The 22,638-nt window shown below is 42.4% G+C and overlaps 2 protein-coding genes across 2 annotated transcripts in view; both read left to right on the top strand.

The window, feature by feature from the left end:
- Positions 1-1,832: 1,832 nt before the first annotated feature.
- Positions 1,833-15,733, top strand: LOC112560741 (nucleoprotein TPR-like). The gene is given in 6 exon segments (XM_025232779.1): positions 1,833-2,248; positions 7,136-7,266; positions 8,451-10,024; positions 11,153-12,240; positions 12,242-12,394; positions 12,396-15,733. Coding segments are annotated over 4 exon segments (1,944 nt in total). The 5' UTR covers positions 1,833-2,248; positions 7,136-7,266; positions 8,451-9,690; the 3' UTR covers positions 12,765-15,733.
- Positions 15,734-19,848: 4,115 nt separating this feature from the next.
- Positions 19,849-22,638, top strand: part of LOC112556498 (neuropeptide SIFamide receptor-like) — a 29,062-nt gene continuing 26,272 nt past the window's right edge. Inside the window, exons 1-2 of the mRNA XM_025225562.1 lie at positions 19,849-19,928; positions 20,880-21,395. Coding sequence (XP_025081347.1) covers positions 21,033-21,395 — 363 coding nt within the window. The 5' untranslated portion in view covers positions 19,849-19,928; positions 20,880-21,032. The remainder of the gene's footprint in view (positions 19,929-20,879; positions 21,396-22,638) is intronic.

The following is a 22,638-nucleotide window of genomic DNA, read 5'->3' as shown; positions in this document are numbered from 1 at the left end:
TGGCCTCCGATGTGACTGTCAGGCTTGTCCTAAAGTACTGCTGATCGTGAACCAGCTCCAGAACATTTCCAGGAGAAAAAACAAATAAAGAACACGTCTCGATGCTTAACTGACAAGTAAATACAAGTCGTCCTTGTTTTAGGTCGTTTTGGGAGGAATATGGTAAAGAACACAATTTATACCATCCCAGACTGCTTTGTTGGTGCACATCTCCTTTCTTTCTCGATGCTTTACCTTTCCCCGACCCTCTGTGGACTCAATGTACAATTTCTCGACAGCTGGACGGACTGGGAGAAGGTAGCTGCTCGTCCTGGGTTAGTAGGCATTCTGACTGCTTCAGTCCAACAAGCTTACCTGTTGGCAAGGATATTGTGCTGTACACATGCACAAATTAACTTCACAATAGTCATCGCCATCATCATTAGACAGAAACGTCAAACAGCTCATTGCGAAAAGTACGTTTTCAAGTTTGGTCTAGTTTATTTAACAATCTCGAGTAATCATATAAGGTTTGTGAAATAAGCCTATGTCGGCCACGTTTGCACTCTTGTATAGTTTACAGTTTTTTATATTTTTTTTGTATGCACTTTTGAGGAATTTAAGGAGGGACATAAAATTAAAATGCCTGTCTACGCCAAGAAGGTAAAAAATCTGCTTACAAAGTTAATTTCAGCAGACGACAGTTTTTGTTTCTGCTTCTTACTTGCATCACGAACTAATAATATCCCTGGGCTGCTGGCAGACGATTTTTTCTAGCTAACCGCTAAAACGAGGCATGAGACTACAAAGCTTCCGGTTTAGTCACATTCTTTGTGACGGCTCGCGAGACTAGCAGCGGAGAACTTCGCAAGAGGCTAAGGTTGGTCTTGGCAGACAGACAGCAGTCCACCTGTACACGTCCTTACTTGCATGTCATTCTTCCACTGCAAGCACAGCGGGAACAGTCATCACCGTCATCGCATGACTGCACTGGCACGCAGCAACTGCCCATTAGCACTGCGTTGACGATAGGCACCGCTATGTACTTTCCTGATATAATATTCGTGCTTTGCCACAGAACTTTTTTAGCCTCTATTTTCTTTCTTTCTTTCATTTTTTTTTTTTTTTTTTTGTAGGATGATCGAAATAATGTGAACGTCGTCTGGGGCAGGTAGACCTATAGGGTGCTTCGTAACAGGACGCACACATAGACACACGCACACAAGCACACAAGCACACGGATCCAGCAAAGTTTGCTGACTTTAGAAAGAAATGTCTAGATTTACTTCTTCTATGCAGCAAATGCGTGAAAACTAGAAGATTGCGAATATATTAATCAATATAATAAATTCATGCAAATAAAACTAATAAATTTTCTGTAAAAAAAACTTAAGCAGCATTTCTAAAAAAAAGTTTCTAGTCATGCTGGACATGTGAAGCCGACGTAAACAGCATCCACGATTTGGAAAAAAAGCGGAGCTTGATGTCATGCCCGGTACACAAACAAACAAACAAACAAACAAACAAACAAACAAACAAACAAACAAACAAACAAACAAACAAACAAACAACATCAAACTAGACATGATCAAACAAACCACGTCAAACGAAGCATCAAGTACAGTACACAAGCCAAACACATAAACGGAAGCAGGCGCCACAAAGCAGAACCCTAAGGTGATCGCGGCGCTTGCCACACAGGGCAACGCCATGCTGGTGACCTTTGACCTGTTGAGGCGCGTTCAGTTCAGTGCTTAATTTACGAACTCTGCAAGCAGCGTCGCGTGCTGGAGTAACGTCCAGTGCAATGAGGACAACATTAACAAACAAGATTTAAAGTAGTAGGCGTGTTAGAGTAGGGGACTATCAACTTAAAGCTGTTGAAGAAACTCCAACAGTAGTCTATAGCTGAATGACACTGAGAGGGAGTGGCTAGACAGTTCTAACTGCTTGCTGAACGCCACTTGTGACTCTTACATACCGATCACCTGGTGTTTAGAGTGCCAACAGCTCTTCACAACGGTGACCTATGTGTCACAGAGTGATCAGGTCAAGTCAGACACCGGAGCTTATCGGAGGCGAGGTATTGTGCTCACGACTGCGCTTTTCTGCCACAGACCCGCCCTTTGGTTTTGGGCAAAGGTCGAGCAGTGGCGTGTGGCCAGACCTCCATAGCACGGGTGTGTGGTGCTGACAGGCTGTCAGGTGTGGCCGCGCGCTTGCATGCACACCTACAAGTGTTCAACACTTCAACAGGCCTGTCTGACAGGTGAGTTACCTGTTTCCGCTCGAGGAGCACACTGTGCGTGTGTAATGTGCGCATATTAGATGTGCAGTACATTAATATGTGTATACCTGTACACACCAACATATATGTACCAACATGTGTGTACCTGTTTGTAGTGTTAAGAATCCGGCGGTAGTGCTCAGATCCTCCCCGCCACACTCATTACTTGGTTTTGATTGTTTTAAAATTACTCGCTTCCTGTTGACAATCCTACAAATGTGAACAGTACAGTGTCACCCTGTGTTCCGCAGTGAGTTTGTATACAGTGTCCATGCTGGAAAAGTCAGTTACTACTCTGTGTGTGTATGTGTGTGTGTGTTAGCTCTCAAACCCTGCATAGCAGGCAGCAGTCTTGACAGTTTATTAAGCTCATCTTTCTAATTTTCTCCCTAGTTACTCTACTGATCAATAAATTATTCTAACTATAATAGCTCATAAACTATTAATCAAACAATATGCAGCACAAAAGAATTGATAATATCAAGGAATGGATTTTTAGCTTCGCTTGGAGTTCCTGAAAGCTTGTCTTTCATGTTGTGCATCTTATATCATTATTAGCAATAATACCGGTAACAATATAGATTTTAAGTATATATATATATACACATACACTGATACAAAATATGGAACAACATTTTGTGGGATGGTATTTTCTTAGACCTTTCTTTTTTAATTCGAGACAACTTTGATTTTTGGCCCTTGCCAGACCTCTTATTCAAACTAACCCGAGTTTAAAATTATTTTCAAATGATGGGTTGAGCTCATTTAAATATTCTCAATCCTCATATTTAAGGGAACACCTTTCTGTGCACGGTATTCAAGGTTGGCAATATTCCAGTTCTCACCTGCTGTTTGAAAGAGGACGACTCCCTTTGGCGACCTCGCCGAACTAGGCTGGCTGTAATGACAAGCCTTTTTACTGTTTGTTCTAATGGCAAGTTTTTTTTTAATTATTTGTTCGAAGTTGTCGCACTGTGTTCGGTCTTTCTGAAACCAGGAGTCAGATCACGCCACATGTGCTTCTCCTCATAAAACAGAATACAAACATCACAACAGACTTTTGAAACAAGTTAATGAGAGCAGCTGTCTCACAAGTGTAAACTTTATTTCTTTTCTGACTCGGCTGGTCTTTAAAGTTAACATGACCAGATGGTTTCTTATGTAAACACTATCGCCAGGAAGAAGCCGGGGATCTGTTCAAAGTTAGCTACGAGGTCTGTGCAGAGGGTTTATCGATAATCGATAACTGATGCTGTGCATCTGTGACCGCTCGCGCTCATCGCTGGCCGACATGTTGTTGTGGTGTGCGATGACACTGATGACAGATTCTACTAGCTGGATGAAAACTTGTGATGCCTGATGATGTGTGTGTTTTTTTTTCCAGTTAACTGCTAAAACGAGGCATTAGACGATATACCTTCCGGTTTATTCATATTCTTTGTTACGGCTCGCCGATCACTTCGCAAGAGGCTAAGCGTTGGTGTTGGCAGACAGCAATCCATTTGTATAAGTCCTTGGTCCCAATCTGTATTCATACGTGTCCTGTCTATCCCCTATCATGTCTACCGTTGCTTGCCCCTCAAAATTTACGTTATTTTTATTATTATTTATTATTCACTTAATATACATTTATGTTGCAGTAAAAAAAGCTTTTAGATTTCCTAAGATCTGAGGTTGCCGTGGCGGGCCTGATCACATGATCAAATGACTGTCCCCACCCTTACATTAGAGGAATCGTTTCTGATTTCAGATGAACACATCTCACGTCTGTCAATGGCTTGCTGTCCAAGCGTGTGAGGCTAGAAAACGGATCTTTTTAGCACATCCTGAGTCTTGCCATTTCTTTAGAGGAAGAGGGAACATAGCCAATCCCGCAGGCAGGCAGTAAAAGGATTTACTTGTACATTAATCATCGCTTGAAAGTTTAGATCGTTTTCCGTTTGAAATTTTTGCCGTAATCTCCTGAAATGCTGCACCTCAGTCAGAGCAAGCACAGTTTTTTCCCCTCTACCATCTCATCAGGAAGCCTGATACAGTTGGAACATCCGGTGACAGAAAACCGAAAGCTTATGGTGCAGCGCTTGGCCAAGAAAAGGTGTTTGTGAACTTGGGTTGTTTTATAGCCTGAGGGGCATAGTGTATAGTATAGCATGTATGGTGATTACGAGTGCCGAGGGTCATAGTAGACAAAGTACAGTGTGAACGTCTGCTGAGTCCTAGTAGATAGTGTACAGCGTTCACACACACACACTGCAGCACACATCACAGATGCACATCTCTGCAGAATAGAAAAAGTCAGCTACAGACGTAGGGACGGAGAGGATGAACTTTGAGAAGTTGAGGCATCAATTTCATCCAAAGTTAAGAGTTACAAATTAAAAGGTTTCATCTTAGGACTTGCGTTTGCTGAATGATTAGTTTTCCAAATATCACGACTCAAGAGAGTTCAATCATGAAGCAATTTTTAATTTTGGTCAGAATGTCTGATGAAAAAAAAATTTAGCGAGCGAAGAGGAAAAAATCCTTTGACACTCAGCTGTTGCGATACAAGACTGAGGACACCAGCTTGTCGCAAGTCCCTCCCCTCCCAGTGGAGACGACCCCTTCCGCACCTTTGTGAGCACCATCACACGACACAAACACTGGGTTGTTGATGTTTATGCTAATGTTTGTGTAGAGTGGCTCTCTCCGCTACTTGTAGCTGAAGGGTCTGCAGAGCCCTCCCTTATCCCCGCCCGACTCACGGGGCCCAGGCTGGATTGATCTTTGCTCGCCACCAGCGGTAATGCACATGCTTATCGCATCATCTCCCCTGCCAGCAGTTATGGCGGGTTCGCCTTATCTCCCCTACCAACCTGTGGTGGCCACAGCGCGTGCTTTAGACGGAAACACGATTACACTCGCTCACCTGCCATTGATCACTTTCCATTTTTAGCAGCTCACAAAAAGAGGAAGGGTTCATGAAATGCAATGTTCTTCGTTATGATACGGACTGCGTGGTCACTGTTGCCGAACATCTCACACCCAAACATGACATTTGAACCAAAACCAAAGACTTCTAGGACTCAAACTGAAATACAACAACTTATAAAATATGATAGGTAAATATAGCAAGTACAAAACTTGCAGTTAGTGCCGCTTATCACTTCATTTTATATTTACCATCGGATCATAGACCACACAGAGATGACACGTTGTCAGCACTTGAGGTGCAAACCCGGCAAGAAGGGTGGAAGCTAAATTCTTACTTCACGATTTAAAAGTTCATAAAACTAAAGGCAGTCATTATTGTTTGTAACTATATTGTAAAATATACACTGCATATGTTCATAGTGCAGCCCACGTGCTCAAATTTTCTTGTGTTTTACCAGATAATGAATGGCGGGCTAACATGCGGCCAGCCTGCTGAACACGGTTTAAACTCGTTGTCTCCGCCCTTCTCTCTCTCCCCCCTCTTTTGACTTTGTAAGAACCGCTATAACGAGCGTTAACATAACATTTTTTCTTCCTTCTGGGCTGGCATAGCTCCACACAAATCAGTGTGTACAACCCGGCGACTGCAGGTTCACAACTTGATGAAAGAAACGGTAGTAAATACATGGCTCACCCACATAGAAAGGATGAACAGTACAGGTGTAGACAGATGTAGACAGAACGTAGAGGAGTAAAGAGGTTTATTGACACATTGAGCTACTTACATTTAGCAGTGCCAGATAGGATAGGAATACACATCAGAAGGGAGGAAGAGAGTCATTACAGAGAGACACGCAACTGGGAGAGAGGTCAACTTTTGATGAGGATCAGTCTCACTTTCTGTGTGTGAGTGCATCCATGCGAGCGTGCTTGCTTTCGTGCATGTGTGTATTTATGTAGGCATGTGTGTGTGTGTGCATGCGCATTAAGTCTCATTTAAAATGTTAATATCAAATACTGAATCAATAATGAATCATCATCATAATCATCATCATCATCATCATCATCTACAAGTCCTCTAAGGATCTGACTGGTCTTCGTTGACCGTCCACTTCGAAAGCCTTCTCTCTGTGTCTCACATTTAAAGAGTAAATTTTCTCAATATTTTTTAATTTTCATACTTTTTATCTTGGTTCCTGTATTTTATGACATCTCTGTCTTTCCATCCTACTCATTCTCCGTGGGCTTGCGTGTACTCTGTGCTTTCTACTTTGGAGATGGAAATGATTGTGGTACATGCTGTCTGCGCTGTTTGAATTTCTTGCAGGCTCTGTACCTGTCTCTTTGAACATCTCATCATCTACTCTCAGCTCGACAACGCCGCTCTTCGTGTGATGATCGTGTGCTGTCAAGAAAATAACATAATTATGGCCACCGGGTGTTTAGCTACTGTGCAGCAAAACAGTGGAAACTCTCTCTCTCCTTTCACATCCACCCTCACTCACTACCGAATCTTTTAAACGTGCATTTACAACACACATCTACCTCATACAGTCTCACACAGCAAGTCTATCTATTAACCCTTTCTTTCACTTCCTTGATGTTTAATGAGTTGTCCGCCTGCTCGTCTCCCTTTGTAGATGAACATAACTCACTCTCAGTTGTCTTTGTCTCTTCTCCTATTTCTCTTTGCGTCTTCATTTTTTGTCTTTTAGTGCTTTGTTGTTCATCCATCAGTTCCTTCCAATGCTGTCCAAGTATTCTTTTTGTTCTCAAGTTTTCAGAGCATATGGTCCTTCGTGTGATCGCATGAGCTGTGTAAATCGCGCATTATTATGATTGTGTCGATGTGGATACTTTTCTGTACGGTCCAGTTTATGTGTTTGCATTCATGTGTTCTTGTAGGTCTACTTCTTAGGCTAAGGTATGAAAGTGTTGTCGATAATCTATGCGCAGGGTGAACGGAAATCGATGCAAGTGTCGTAAACATTGAACTGCTGAGCCTTGTCACTGTCGTCCAGTACAAAAATGGGATGAGGGCTGACTTCACCATACGATGAACACGACACTGCCAGTGCCTCGTCAAGGTGAATCACTGAAAGTCACTAGAGTCATTAGAGAGAGAAAGATAGAAATATTTGCTAAATTAAAATCTTTATAACACATTCCGAGTTTAGCAATGCTCTAAATTGTAAGGGTCTAGAAGGGCGACATGGCTTCTCTATGATTGTAGCATGATTGTGAATTTTATAGTCGATTACTTGTTTATGTGTCTGTGAATGTCACTTTTCTTCGACTAGACTACTGCAGTATATGCCTCTAGAGAATTCAGATAAAAGCTTGGCTAATACTTCTTAAGTACCCACACCTCAGCTAGTCCCAACTCATACAAAGAGGGTTCGTGCTGAATCGTGGCTACCTGTTAGGTAAAGGTGAGGAGGTCAAGACATATCTTATCGCTGCCTGTGTCCCACCTGATGTAAACAAGCGACCACTCCCTGGAGGCTACACTAAGGTCAAACAGTCTAAAGCCTGTTTTGAGTTGAGTACATAGAGTAGAACAGTAGATGTTTATGTTGTTGTGAAGCTCCACGAGCTGGCATCATGCAGTAGCAGACTTGAAATAGTGATCAGAAGCACTCGTAACATTATGTAACAGAAATTATTGTAGAAATATGCATAGTAATAATTATATTAATTTATGTCATAGAAATTACAGTAGAAATATATACTCAAATTATATAGTAGAAATGATAGTAGAAGGCACAGTATAATTATATAGTAGTAATTATTTGTTATAGCATAATATAGAATAGCAAAATTATGTAGTTTAATTAAAGTAAAATGATATAGTAAGAATATTGTGGAATTATACAGTAAAAATTATCAGAGAGGGTATGCACACAAAAGCACATATCCCAGCAACAGTTGTCTATTATCTGTGCAACGAAGGCCTCTACAACTACTCTAGTTGGTATTTGTATTAGAAGCGGCATTACAAGGCAACAATATTCTTTCTTAACATCATCTCCAACCCGGATTTACTAAACATGTACAAGACTCTAAATAATATCCCTTCTTATAATGCCAAATCACACTTTTCCAGGAACAGAATGAACGAGTAAGCCAACAGACAGACAGACGAGCTCCCTAAAGCTGTATAGCAGTTGTAGAGGTAGGAAGTGTATCTGTTCATTGTCCAAGCACTTGTTGAGTTCATATGTTTTTATCATCTTCATGTTGCTATAACATTTCCATTGCGTGTCTCCAGGTACATTTGCCACTGGCACTGCTCAGGTAGACATCAAAGGACACGTCAGGCGGGGTGACATCCAGATCCCTATTGTTGATGATTCGTTGGCACCTGCACGCCCGGCCACCTCTACTCGCCACAAGCCTGTGACACCTGTCCCGACAGACACATGCGATTCTTCTAGTACAGAGCGACAGCAGCCAGCTCCACCGTCGATCAGTCACAACATTCCAGAAAAACCACTGGATTAGAAGAATAGGAGATCAACTCCGGTTGCAGGAGATCATCCGAGACTAGGAGACCATGACACTTCTAGTCAGAGACGAAAACAATCCGGAGAAAGTCCTCGATACGTGGACCACGAAGTCACTGTACGGCGAACATCCAAGCGTCTTCTCACCTCCCACATCAGACGAAACACATCGCTGGTTGTCTGAAGGAGCCGAGAAAAAGGCTAGCAATGCGCATGCGCCGATAAGCAAATTTCTTCGACATGAAAAGGACAGAGCTGAGGCTACTGACGACGACGATGACAACAAAGATAATCCATTGCTTGCAGAGAACGTCAGCCTGGAAAAACGAACCAAAACGAACGTGCGTCCTGGTTCGATTTAAATCCAGCTAAACCCACTGATCGATCTGTAAAAAACAATATCAGTCAGCACGTGCATATTTCTCCCGGAACCGACATCAGTATCCAGTCAGACCATCCTCCCACAAACACAACGTCAGCTGCTGACGTTGACGACGGTGCTACAAAAACATCTGAAGGAGAAGTGGTCCACCGAGTGGTCACGACACCAACAAACTCACCAGCAAAAGTGCCCCAGACAATTACAAAACTCCTACAGAAAATTGCGGCTCAGAAAAAAATACGGTTCAGAAGGACAAGAACGACTCCGAGGCTAGACGAGACAGTGGCACGCATTTCACCCCGGCGTGGGCGAGCTGCAGATTGAAAACGCTTCGCCTCTGACCCTGTCAAGTCAACCAACCTCGCAGCACACACCAAAAAAAAAAACTCTCGGAGTCCACATCCAGAAGGCGCTGTCACGAATGACAAGATTTCAGAGACACCGCGTGAAGGGAATCTGAATCAAAGGTGGAGAACTCATCAACAAGAAGAAACAGCAACAAACAAAGAGATGAACACATCGCAACAAAAGGCCACGAGAAACATTGCTCGGGGAGATTATTAGAGTCTTCGAAAAAGGAAACCGAAACGACACAAACATGTGCGGTGCACGCCGAAGGATCGATGGAAGCCAAATCTCGTGTTACTCGCAGAGGAAACGATAAACTCTCAGACAACAAAAGAGACGAAGAAAGGTTTTCAGAATCCGATACCCGCATGTCACAACCCAGGTCAGACATGTCGGACAGCAGGACACCACGGGGAGGTGACAGGTCTTTGAAGGACCTGACCAGCGAGAGAGACCAGCTACTGCGGGCAGAAAAAACCTACAGACAGCGGATCCAGCAGCTGGAGGAGGAGGTGAAGTCTGTGGTGAAGCAAAGTCAGGAGCTCTCCACAGAAAACAAAGAACTCCGCAGCAAACTCGATGCGTTAGAAAATTCTCGAATGTCTGGAGGTTGGCAAACAATTTTGTTCAGACATCTCATATAACACATGATTAAAGAAAAATACTGAGGTTTTCTTTTAAGTGAAAATATGGTTGAATTTTACGAAGCAATTATTTAGGCAATTAATTTTAATTCTTTTAAAAAAAGATGTCACTGAAATCAAATGACAGAAGAGACAAGGTTTTACAGCGGTAATCAGTGGTAATGTAAGGTTAACTGTAATATCAAAGGACAGATATGGAAAGATAAGAATCAGAATAAAGATGAAATGGAGAGGTAATTAAGAGAAAAAATATGACAAGATGATACAAAAGCTGTCAAGGTAATACAGACCTCAATACGGCAAGATGGCGTGCAACCTCAGATTTACTCCGCACTGTGAACAGAAAGATGGTAATTGTAATAACAATAAAAACAAAACGAGATGATAAATAAACACGGAAACATGTGGGAAGGTAGTAATAATATAAACGATTATCCAAAGGTCAGTATAGTGTCGTATGAGTCATCAGTGTCAACTCAGTTCACAATCACCTGAGACTGAGACTTGCAGAAGTGTAATCACACATCATTGCTGTTGAAATAACCTTTAAGATAATTACTGACTAGTGCAATGCTTTGTGGATTGTATATTCCGAATTTAAATTTTGACTAGTAAAGAAAACAAAGTCTTAGAGAAAGAAATCGTTGAAGGACAAGCTCTTAAGGTAAAATGAGACAACAATAAGCCGGAAATGAGATTTAAAAAAAAAACAAAACTAGACATCATGATAAGAATTTCAAAATAATTGACTAGAGAAATTAAGGTAGAGCTGCAAAATAGATTCTGGTACTTCTTTACTTAATAGGTGAACGCGACACGAGAAAGTGCAGATTATCAGCTGAAATAAGTTATTTGAAAAAGACAAAAAAAGAAGGGAAGAGGGAAACAGTAAATAGCATAATAATGATTAAAATAGATGCGTTACAAATGTCTTCACATTCTCTAAGTGATTTGTTATTGCTAAAGATATATACGAAAGGCAGGCAAAAGAGCAGATTCACATCCATTGACCGACGAAAGACATGTCCTTGTGTTTGTGAAAAATTTGTTGTTGTTGTTGTTTTTTTTTTTCGTAGGTTCGTTGGAGATGCGTGATCTGAAAAGAGAGAAGAGGAACTGGTGACAACGGTTGCCAGAGTGAACAAGGAGAAACTGGAAGTGGACGCTGAGAACGAGAGGCTGCAGGCCAGACTTACGGAGCAAGAGCACAAGGCCCGGTTATGGGACACCATTTCCTCGGACAACAACAAGCTGAAGACTCAGAACACAGAGTTGGAGAAGCGAGTGCAGGACCTGGAGAAGGATGTTCGCCGACTGGGCAGCAACCCACTACCTCCTCCCACTCATGCAGACCAGGTCTCTGCAGTGCAGAAAGAAAACAAGAAACTGGAGGCAGAACTGAGCAACTTGCGGACGCAGAAGGCAGAGGTAGAAACAGAAGTCGAGAGACAGAAATCACTGAACGCAGACCTCACCGAGAAGCTGGAACACAAGCGTCAAGAGCTGGAGGAACTGGTGAGGGTTTTAAAATCGGATACAACTTCAGAAAAGGAGTTGAGAGACTTAACTGCGCAGCTTGAAAACACTCAACGAAAACTTTCAGAATGCAAGGCTAGTCTGGACGAAGTCAACCTCAAATATCTGGAGTTGGAGAAAGAGAATGGTTCAACGAAGGCTGCGTTGAAGGCCAAGGAAGCGGAGTGTAAAAGTTTGAAAGGTAGTTTAGAAGAAAAAGACTCTCAAATTAGCGAGCTCAAGAAAAAGTTAGAGTCCTCCAAACGCGGAATGAAGAAGCTCGAGGACAGTCTAGACGAGATGAAGCAGACAGAAAAAGATGCCGTTAATATGAAAGCTAGGATAAGATCTCTGAAAAATGAAATCGAAGACAGCTTGGTTTCGATCCACAAGTTGAAGCAAGAAAACAACGAGGCGAAGACTGAGGTCGAACGTCTGCACGCGGAACTAATGATGACCTCAGAATCCCTGACCGAGGCCCGGCGCCACATCAAGACCATGGAGAACGAGCGGCACTCGAGGCAGCAGATGGAGGAGGAGCTTCAGACCCGCGACAAGCGATTGGGTGAGCTGGAACGTCAGACTTTTCGAGATGAACGTCAGAAGCGAGCAGCTGAAACAGAAGGTGAAGGAGCTGGAGGAGGACAAGCAGGATCTGCTGAAGGCACGGAGCAATGCCACTGAGGTGGAAGTCGCAAACCAGAAGTTACAAGAAGAAAACCAGAAGCTGCGGCAGGCGTTGGTGGAGCGTAACATAGAAATAACGCGGCGACAGTCAGAGCGGAAGACGCTGGTGAACCGGGTGGACACATTGGAGAGGAAAGCAGCAGGACGCAGACATTCAGATGCAGCAGCTGAAAGGGTGGGTAGGCACCTCCAGCGTCGTGCCCCCAACAGGAACTCTTCCCGACCACCGTCAGTCCACCCGCAAAGATCACCTGCTCGGACTTCCCAGTGTATCCTCCCCTACTTCTCCCCGGGAATCAAGATTGACAGGAGCAAGAGGTGGAAGAGCAGGAGGTAAACGCAAGGGGAAGAACCGTAGCTGGGACGATCTCACGAGGGCTGGAGACCACGAGGTCAGTGCACACACGTCGCCCAGTCTCCCCGTTGTTCTGGAAACCAGATTTCTGGACGCACCTGCATCTGCCGCTGCCCTGGCTACTTCGAGTTGTACAAACACAAGCTGACCCTCGTCAAGTCCAAGCGATGGTGACGGTGGCCAGCCTCGGAGAACTTTGAGATTTCTCTTATTTACTTAAATACTTTACAGTAGAACAGATGTACAACAAATTTTTTGGAATGTGGCTTGTATATCTATATATTTATATATTTACATAAGTTGTGTTATGTGTATATAGCATCAGCATGGAATGAGAGATTTACTAGCAAATAGCACATGTAGAACTGTAGAAGAAGACTTTGTGTTTTCTTCTGCTTATATTTTATACCCGACTTAAGATATCGATATGTACTCGTTTATACATTTATAAGTAAGTCTTTGCCGAACTGTGGTAGTTGTTAATACTTTGAAGATAATTGTAAGGTTTACATCTTGTCGTGGAAGACAGATAAATAAGAAGAGTGCCATAATAATGAACAGAGATTTATTTAGGATTTAATAATTTGGAATAAGGAAGAGATTTATTTATCATCGATTCGAAATAAAAAAGATATTATTTAGCATCTATTAAAATTGAGGGATACATTTAGGATGTATTGATTTTAAATGATATATTTATTTAGAATTTCTTAATTTTATAGGAGATATTTATTTAGGATGCATTGATTTTAAATGTGATATTTATTTAGAATTTATTTATTTTAAGTATGAAGACAAATGCTTCCTTTCTTCAAGCAAGAAGAGCATCAGATGCTGACACTGTTCCGCCTAGGATCCTGAAAGTTTTAAGGAAGTGTGTTTGGTACATAAGAGGAGACTGTCCTGACGACTTTTTATTGTTTGAGGTGGAAACAGTTGTTTGTGGCTATATACCTATCTCTACTACCACTTGGTCGATGCTATAGCAACGATAAAAATACTTACCAGACAAATTGTTCATTCGTCGCGCCTAATATAGTTTCCAGGAAAGATGGATGTGTATCTGAATTCCATAGATGGGAAAGTTCATTAGAGAACTATTTCCGAATCGCTAATTAGGGAAGTCAGCTTTTTATAGTATTTGCTTGATGATGACAGTTATTCTGTGGTCCTGCTGCCCACGTTGTATGAGAATACCTGGCGAACACCTGCGAGTGCCACCAAGAAGTAAACTGACTTACTGTACTTACTGTACTTGTTGACTTAACTAAAGTTTTTCACACTCCATCAATTTAACATCTTGTTTATTTCCGCACCGACTGTTGGAATCAGCCAAAAGCAAAAGAAATGTTAACACCTGTTCAATAACTTCAAGAAACTTTTTTCATCTTTTTTGTTGTCAGGTTCAGTGCATCTTACAACTTCTTTATATCAAAGGCCAGACAAATTATTTTTGTTACCGAGCTGCAATCAGTCTGCCCTCCGTTTAGAGAAGAAAAACATTTTTTTTAACATTTCCCCAGAATTTCAGTATGCAGAAGTCAGAATGGTGACTCTCACTTGTTCGTGTTCAACTTATCGTCCTTACATTTTCAAGTTTTTATTTTCCGAATGTAAATAAATCTAGTCAGTTGACTTTTTAGTACCAGTAGCAGAGGTCGGCTGGTGCCACCAGTGTCTTGGCACGTGACCTGGACTCACTCTGGTCTTCGTCTTTACTTTTATGTCAACCGACATCATCACTGAAAGTCAGGTTTTGCAGTTTATAATGAATTACTGCAAGAAAAACTTTCATTCTCCATCAGCCAAAGAAAAGTCATAAAAAACTTTCACTCAGCCTTTGTTCGTATTTTTGGTCGTATCAAAAACAAAAAGCCTCAGTACTATTACCATAGCTTTATCTGGTTTTAGATGAAAATTTTATTTTTTAAATAGAAACGTTTACTTCTCGATCAGATACCGTTATGAGTCTTGAAGCCTCTTCAAAACGTCTGTAAGATGCACAAAGTATATTTATATATATATAAATATATTATTTGTGTGTATGCTGTGCAAACTGCTTATGAAACTACTATTTTTGTGTTGAACAGATATGTAACTGTGATAAATAGGTTGACGGGAGTCACTCTGCTAGGTTAAGATATGTAACTAGTGATTCAGATATGGGACTGATGTTCAGCCTGCAGCTACATCCATGTTCACATGTTCATGCTCGCTGAATCACAATCAGTTTCTATATACAGGACCAATCGCTCTTATGTGTACATCTTTGTAAATGGCCGAATACAGTTCTTTCTGTCTACTAATATCAACAGAAAACAAAACAAAAAATCACATTCAAATTGTGGTACGTGAAAAAATCCTTTATAAGAGATAAGAGTAGATAACTCACTTTGTGGTCCTTCGCAACAGGACAGAAAGATGTTAAGGGAACGCAAAAGTGATGAATTGAAGGCTAAAAAGTTTGCAAAGAAAATATTTTTACATGGACAGTAAAATGGCTGTGAAAAACAAACCAAGGAAGGCGGTTTAGTAAACTCAGTGCTAACGTAAGGCAGTCAGAGCGCGAAGTGTCGTTTTGCTACTTTCGGAAGAACAGTCTATCCTTCGATGGAATCATTTTGCGAGATTTATTGAACCTTCGACATGTTACCGGATACTTTAAGGACGATTTAGCAGCGACGGCAATACTTCAAAAAGAAAAGTAATCTAAAACTGACATTAGCTTAACAATTATCTAGTATTTTAAGCGAGGATATGAGAAACACTGTTTAGAAGTGTTTCATTGTAACTACTGGATATTCTCGATATTGTGTTGAACGCAGTAACACCAAAGTGTCTTCAAAACGAAAAAAATGGGTTAAAACATCAGCTGTCTAGGCAGTTGTTGAAATGAGCAACGAAGTGTCTGGGTGTGTACAGTGCCTACGAATGTATTGCAAGTCCAGGTGGAGTGAGGATACCTGATCTCCAATGTCTTCATCCACGATACAGCAGCGCCGCAACTTGACTTTTCTCCGAGATGAGATTGAAACCAGTCTGGAACTAGATGGTCAGCCACTTCTGTGTTTTCTTAAGCAGTTGCCCAGTCATTTAAATAAAAAGGTCATCAAAGTATCTACCTTTTTATGTGATTTGTTCGTGTGCAACATGTTTTTTTTTCTCTCTCCTCTATTTTATCTTTCTTACATGAATATAGATACACCAAATCACAAATACACATATATTTACAGACACGGGAGCGAAAAAACCACACACACAGTGGTCTAGGAACCAAAAGAAGGGGACGTACACCAACAAAAGAGGAAAGAATGTGAAAGTTGTTCACTGTCATCATGGAGTTTGACCCATCCACCTCCCAAAATAAAGCTGAGAATCTTCCTAGTCCACATTCATGCTCACACATGAGTGCACAAACCCTTTGTATCCTCCAAACACACTTTGTTCCACTTTTGCTTGTGTCCATTGCTAGGTGCACAGGTGTTCATTCCTAACAACTTGCTTTATCTATAGCAGACCTACCCGCCTCTCATTGTTGGCGACTTCAGTAACAGGACTGCTCATTTATTACCAGTGAACACAGGTTAGTGGGACTTGAACACTTAGTCGAGATTAACAGGAAACGTGAAAACTGCTAGCCGGGGCATGAAGATGAATGTGTCCACAGACAAAGGGTCCAGTCCACTCAAGTACCGCTAATAACATGTATCGAGACTAAGAGAGGAGGTAAGTACCTTCGCCAGCTTTGACTGTATGTAGACAATCATTCTTGTCATTTCTGGTCCAGACGGGGTCATCAATTGTACTGACCAGGCTTTCTGTCGGTCCTCGGCCTCCGAAATGAGGCAACAACATCCACTCATGTGTGTATAGCTCTAGTCTGTGTAGGGTCTACTGGAGGATGTGTAGTGTCTACTGACAATTGTGTAGGTCTGCTGGTATAGTTTTCAATTTCACAGACATAATGAACGCCATTGTGATAAACCTGAAGAGAATTCTTTGAAACTTTCTTAATATCAGGGAACTCTTTAAAGTATGTCATAAAACATTGATAGTCTAGTGCTACTACAATATCAGTCTTAGAAAGCGATGAACAATTCTAGTCTACACTTCCATGGTGAGCAAGAAAGAAAAAAGACGTTAAGTAAAATTGCCGATGTCGTGTCACCAGCGAGACAACAAGCTGTTAGTAACGGCAACTACAGCTATGTTTTGTCTGTGACGCTTGTAAGACATTCTCTTTGTATAAATTAAGTTCGTCCGTCCGTCCGTCCGTCCGTCCGTCCGTCCGTCCGTCCGTCCGTCCGTCCGTCCGTCCGTCCGTCCGTCCGTCCGTCTGTGTATATTACTGAATGTCTTAATGTTTGCACGCTTGTCTGTCTGTTCCCTCAATGTCGTAGAGTTTAGGATGTCCGTGTCTCTCGCGCATGCGCGCACGCACGTTGGCTCCGGAAGCTCCTCACCGGACTGCGTGAACCCTCGTCTCTCTCTCTCTCATGAGACAGACGACTGTGAGGGTTCGTATCTCTCTCTCTTAACATTCTTTCTCTTTCTTTACATATATTTATGGGTTTCTTTAGCATTGCCTCTTCTCTGGTTAGTTACATAAATATAACTTTTCTATGATCTATGAACAGTTGATGCTCTTCCCTGATGACCATCTTGCTGAACTTGTATTCCATGGCTAGAGCACCGGGCATTCACATAACACACTGAATGTACTTAAACAGCCGTAAGTTCCATACAAAACGTTTTGCTCGGATAACTAGGCTCCATACCTCGTCCGTGTTCATTAAAGCATGCAATCTTTTACACACACAAAAGACAGAAATTCATCTGATCTTACTCTCTCTCGTAAATTAATTAACACTTTTCCTTTTGAAATGAAAGCTTGTCACGGCAAGGTCGAGACCCACAGTAGTCCAATCAATAAGCGGGTAGATGAGCTCGGGGTGCCTGCTGGAGGTGTTGTTATGAGATGGCACGCACCTGCCTATAGGGCATCATCCCGAGTTGTGACAAACACATTAACACTGGACCAGGACTGCCAACTGCTGGCTACTTTCTGACAGACTACATGACTTGGTCGCGTGTCGTAACGCCCTTTGTAACACCATGCACAATGAATACACAGTGATATAGCAGACCCACATTAAGTGTGTTTGTCCTTCTGGTAATGAGTGTACAGGTGGTCCAGCGATGGTCTGGGTTCAAGAGGTAGAGGGTTAGTAAGGTGCTGTCAAATAACGAACTGCTGAGATACAAGAGGCTTGTTACCAACATGCTGGCCAGAGGGTCAGAGTGCAAGTCATCAGAAGTGACAGAAGAAATAATTTTTAAATTTCTGGTAGTGTACTCAACCTCAGCAAAAGACTTTTCCGTGGCCACGAGTTCGGCTGGATTGCGTCCACTGCAAGTCTCAGTGTCGAACCCCTGTCGAGAAACATCAATACTTTGGCGAGCAGACAAAAAAAGGACTGGCGATGGTATTTTTTTCAAGGGGGGCCTTCAAAGCGATCCCTGACTTGCATTAAACTGCCAAGAATCAGACAGGTTTTTCAAGCAATACTCTGTGATGCATTACACTTCAAACATCTTTCACGGAGGGATGCAGGTATTGATCACGTGACGGCCACCCAGGCAGACACTGTAGACTGAAAGCTGGATTCTGTATGCGCGCACATCCAGGACCAGATGTAGGCTCATCATCCTGGGTTCCTGCTCGCCATGATGGAGCTTTAGGAGGGAATACAACATCCTTAGGGATAGCTCTGTACTTCTAGCATAGAGCTACTATCCAGAGCTACCTCTAATGCACCAGAGATATAAAGTCCTACAAGACTTTTAGTTCTGTGTGCTCCCACGTGACTTCCTCTAGCTTCTGGTTCATAGATACCCCACAAGAGACCAGTCTCTATGTCCTTCTTCGGACAAATGTAGTCGAACATTAGACCTGCTTCGGCAAAGTTCCGCATGAATGTTTGGTTAGGTTTAGCAAAGTTTTGTATGATCGTGATGTCAACATTCTGCCAAGCTTAAGAATGGAGTGAAAAGAGTTCAAGATTTAAAGAGACTGGCCTTGGAAGGCTGGGTGTGCAGGTCAGGTGACTTCTACTGGTGGATCCGGGCGTTGCTTCTTTTCTTAACGAAAGTCACAGAAGGTGAGAGCAACTACACACAAGAACAACACAGTGATGCTAACATCATATTGAGTTTCTGCTCAGAGCAGGTCTGTCAGCAAACATCCACATCTTGATTAAACCAGATAGAAGCTTGAAAGGATGTTTCAGATATTACCTGTGACCACAGCTCTCCATTCAAGTCAGACTCACCGTCATGTGTTGAGCCATAGTTGCCACCTACCTATCCATAGGCAAAGACAGTAACGAACAAACAAATAAACTGAATAATAATAATTATTATTATTAAACAAATAAAAAAAAAGGGGCTTAAATTTAACTTAACTTATTATCCTGTAGTCGCTTTTCGCTTTTAGAATCATAAGCCTTAGCAACTTTCTTATTCATTAGCTACATCCCATTGCTTTTTGCCGTAACGGTACCGTCCCTCAATCTCACCAGGTAATTGTTGATGTTCCGTTAAACTGGTGCTAATCGCCATCTCACTGACATAAATTGTGGAGACAAACGCGTGTGACGAAGTGCTCATGGACAGACACGGACAAGTGGCGCGAGGGCGAGGCCGGCAACTAGCGCGTGGAATGGCCGTTGTACTGGCCGCATGGCTGGCTGGCTGGGTGGCTGGGCGGTGGTGCCACGGCCTGCCGGTCTGCGAGTCAAGCGACGACTGCAACAATCCCACAGTCGGTATCAGTGAAACTGTGCAGCAGACGACCACGCTGGAGGCATGAGACTAGTGCACGGAGCGGTTCCCGCCACCAGTGATCACATATACATTCCAAGCTCAAAATGCTTTGCTTTTAAGTCAACACAATCAAGATGAAAAAATTTAATAGAAAAAGTTTGTGATATTGAATCTGTACCTGCTGGCTGCAAGATGAGAAAGAAAGACAGCCTTGTTAAAAATCCAGTTGCCTAGTTCAGAAAAACATTCAAGATCGCGAAGTTTGCTCCACATCTTACGATCAGTCGTTTCTTGACTAGTTCTGAAGGCTATCATCGTTCTGGTAACCCTTCTCCAACCAAACTTTGTCGGATAATTTCATGTCCTTCAGTTCTGAGGGGTTTGACCATCTTCTGGGTAATTTTTGTCGGCGCCGTTTAGGCTTTTCGTACATGAATAGTTGGCAAAGAAAAACCTAGCTTGCTGGGCAGAAACGTCTTCACAGACGGTGGGTACAATGTTTGCTTTTCATTCCTAGCAAATGCTCCTAAAGACATTTAAAATATTGCTTGCTGACTTTAACAAGTACAAACGCTCAGTTATTCCAAATTGCCTTCGGAAAAAAAGGGTTTCATTCCTCTATCGCTCTCTTGGCATACTTACAGAATGCTGTAATCTGTAATAACTGACTTGCAGGACTTCAATTTGTTGCCTTCATTCCAGATGTGCTCGCTTTCTTTCGTCTCAAGTGGTTAGTTCTACGCCTTTTCACATTTTAATTTCATCTTCCATTTCCGGAGTCTCCTCACTCTTTATAGGCAGGCTGTGTGGAAACTGTGTGCAAACTGTGGGCAGACTGTGTGGAAACTGTGTGCAAGCTGCGTGCAAGCTGTGGGCAGGCTATGTGCAGTCTGCAAGCTGTCCTGGTTATTGTTCAGTTTAGCTACTTTTGTTTGAGTTTGTGTCCTTATGTTGTCTGTCGACTTTTTCTATCCTCTGGCCAATGTAATTTATATATATACGTATGTATACATTGTGATTTATACTTACACACATATAGACTCATATACATGTAAACCTAAACTATAGGTTTTGTATCCCTCTTATTAAAAATTTCTCCCTGTCCTGAGATAAGCAATTGAACCCTTGTGCAGGCATGGGGAACATGTCAGAACATTTGCTGGCCATTAACATCTGCAGACATTACACGCTTCAAGTCACTTGGATCCTTAAATTCTCGGTCACTGAGGGAAAGAAGTTAGTGCCGACCCTTGGAATGAGGTATTCTGTACAGTGTTTATTGTCCATTAGCTGAGCAAACACTGGAGTGATAGGTGACCACGTTCTAGAACAACACGTCAGGACAAAATAATAAAAAGTAAAAAATTTAATAAAAAAAACACATATGTCTACCGTATTCACCTGGCCATACTCACGACTGAAGTTCTTTCTCGCCCAGGACTGTGAAAAGCATGCGAGAGTTCTGCGTTAGACCCACCAAGACTTCTGTGATTCACGAGCGACAACTCAGCTCTTTGATGGTCCTGCTCCATGGCCACACCTTGGTCCCACATTAACGGTTTGCTCCACCAGCAGACTTGAAGCTGTCGACATGCCAGTGGTAGAGCCAGTCTTCAACGCCTCCACCTTGCTGGAGATAACCCTGACTGGTGCCGTGTCACGAGGTCAAGGCCATGATCCCACCGTGAACGCCAGCGACAACAGCAGCGACAGCGACAGCGACGCCTTCTACCCGCTGCTGAAGCAGTCGCCCTACATGATCCTCCTGTACTCGCTGGCCTACGGCCTGGTCTTCGTCTCGGCGCTGGTGGGCAACGTCATGGTGATGGTGGTGGTCGGGAGGAACCCCGCGCTGCACAGCGTCACCAACTACTTCCTCGTCAACCTGGCGGTGGCCGACATCCTTGTCGCTCTCTTCTGTGTCCCGTCAACCTCGTCCTCAATCTGTTTTCAGGTGAGTATCAACCTGTTCAACCCCGTCTCACCTTTGTCCTGTCTCCTACATCTCACTCATTCCACGTGCCTGCCAGTGTTAACACCATGTGGTCGAAGGATGCCTTTGTTTGTTTGTTTGTTTGTTTGTTTGTTTGTTTGGTTGTTGTTGGTTGGTTGGTTGGTTGGTTGGTTGGTTGGTTGTTTGTTTTGTTTTGTTTTGTTTGTTTGTTTGTTTGTTGTTTGGTTGGTTGGTTGGTTGGTTGGTTGTTTGTTTTGGTTTGGTTGGTTGGTTGGTTGTGTTTGGTTGTTTGGTTGGTTGGTTGGTTTTTTTTTTTTGGGGTGAAGAATTAAATATTTTTGTACGATTTTATGAGTTTCCGTTGACCTTTATTTTTGACATCAGTTATGATTTTTGGGAAGGGAGCAGATTTTTTATTTCTGAAGCAGGTTGCGCGTGCTAACGCACAGGTGAGCACATACATGTATAGATAGATTACTAAATGAAATATTAAATTATTGAACAGTCGTAAAATTTTGTTTTTTTATCAAAATTAGTATTTAATTATTAGTTAAGATTAAAGTAGCAAGTAATAAAAGTATTAAATGATCAGTTTATTGCATACAAAAGAGAAGGATCAGAGGTGTGCTGATTGAGAAACTGCTCTACCTGAGGTTACATGACGTGTACAGGTTTCTCTACTCCCCTCCTCTCACACCCTCTCCATTACCCTCACACCATTTCAATCGGTTTCTTTGATTAAATGTCAGCTCCTCGTCAGCTGCAAACTTGTGGGTCTTTGACAGAGGAGCCGGCGAGACCGCGTGCGTCATCATCTTTACTGTTTGTTTCAAACCGCCAGAGGGATTTGTTGTCAACAAAATGCGAGACCTAATTAGCTGGCGGAACTGAAACAAAATGGCGAAATCGATCTCTTCTCTCTGTGATCTCACAGCTGTGACATTGGAAGACTTGCACACACTTTGCCACACACCGGTAATGTGCTCAGTTTGTCGCCGCAGCTCCCGCCAACAATAATGTTTATGAGAAGTTTTGCAGCATCCTGCAGACATCTTTGTCCTCACGTGATTATCCTGCCTCCTTCTCGATCGTCCAATTTTCCCTCGCTAAACTCGTATGTTGCCTTGGTTACCAACCTCTACAACTTACATGGATGGACGCAAACCAATTCACTTTTCTTGGTCGTTTTCTGCTCTTTTTTTTTTTGTCTACTCCTCCTCACCAACACATTTACTTTAGCATT

Source organism: Pomacea canaliculata, linkage group LG1 (genome assembly GCF_003073045.1).
Source record: "Pomacea canaliculata isolate SZHN2017 linkage group LG1, ASM307304v1, whole genome shotgun sequence".
NCBI classification, from domain to species: domain Eukaryota; kingdom Metazoa; phylum Mollusca; class Gastropoda; order Architaenioglossa; family Ampullariidae; genus Pomacea; species Pomacea canaliculata.
Note: the sequence above shows the minus strand (reverse complement) of the source record. Positions and strands in the feature narration are given on the sequence as shown.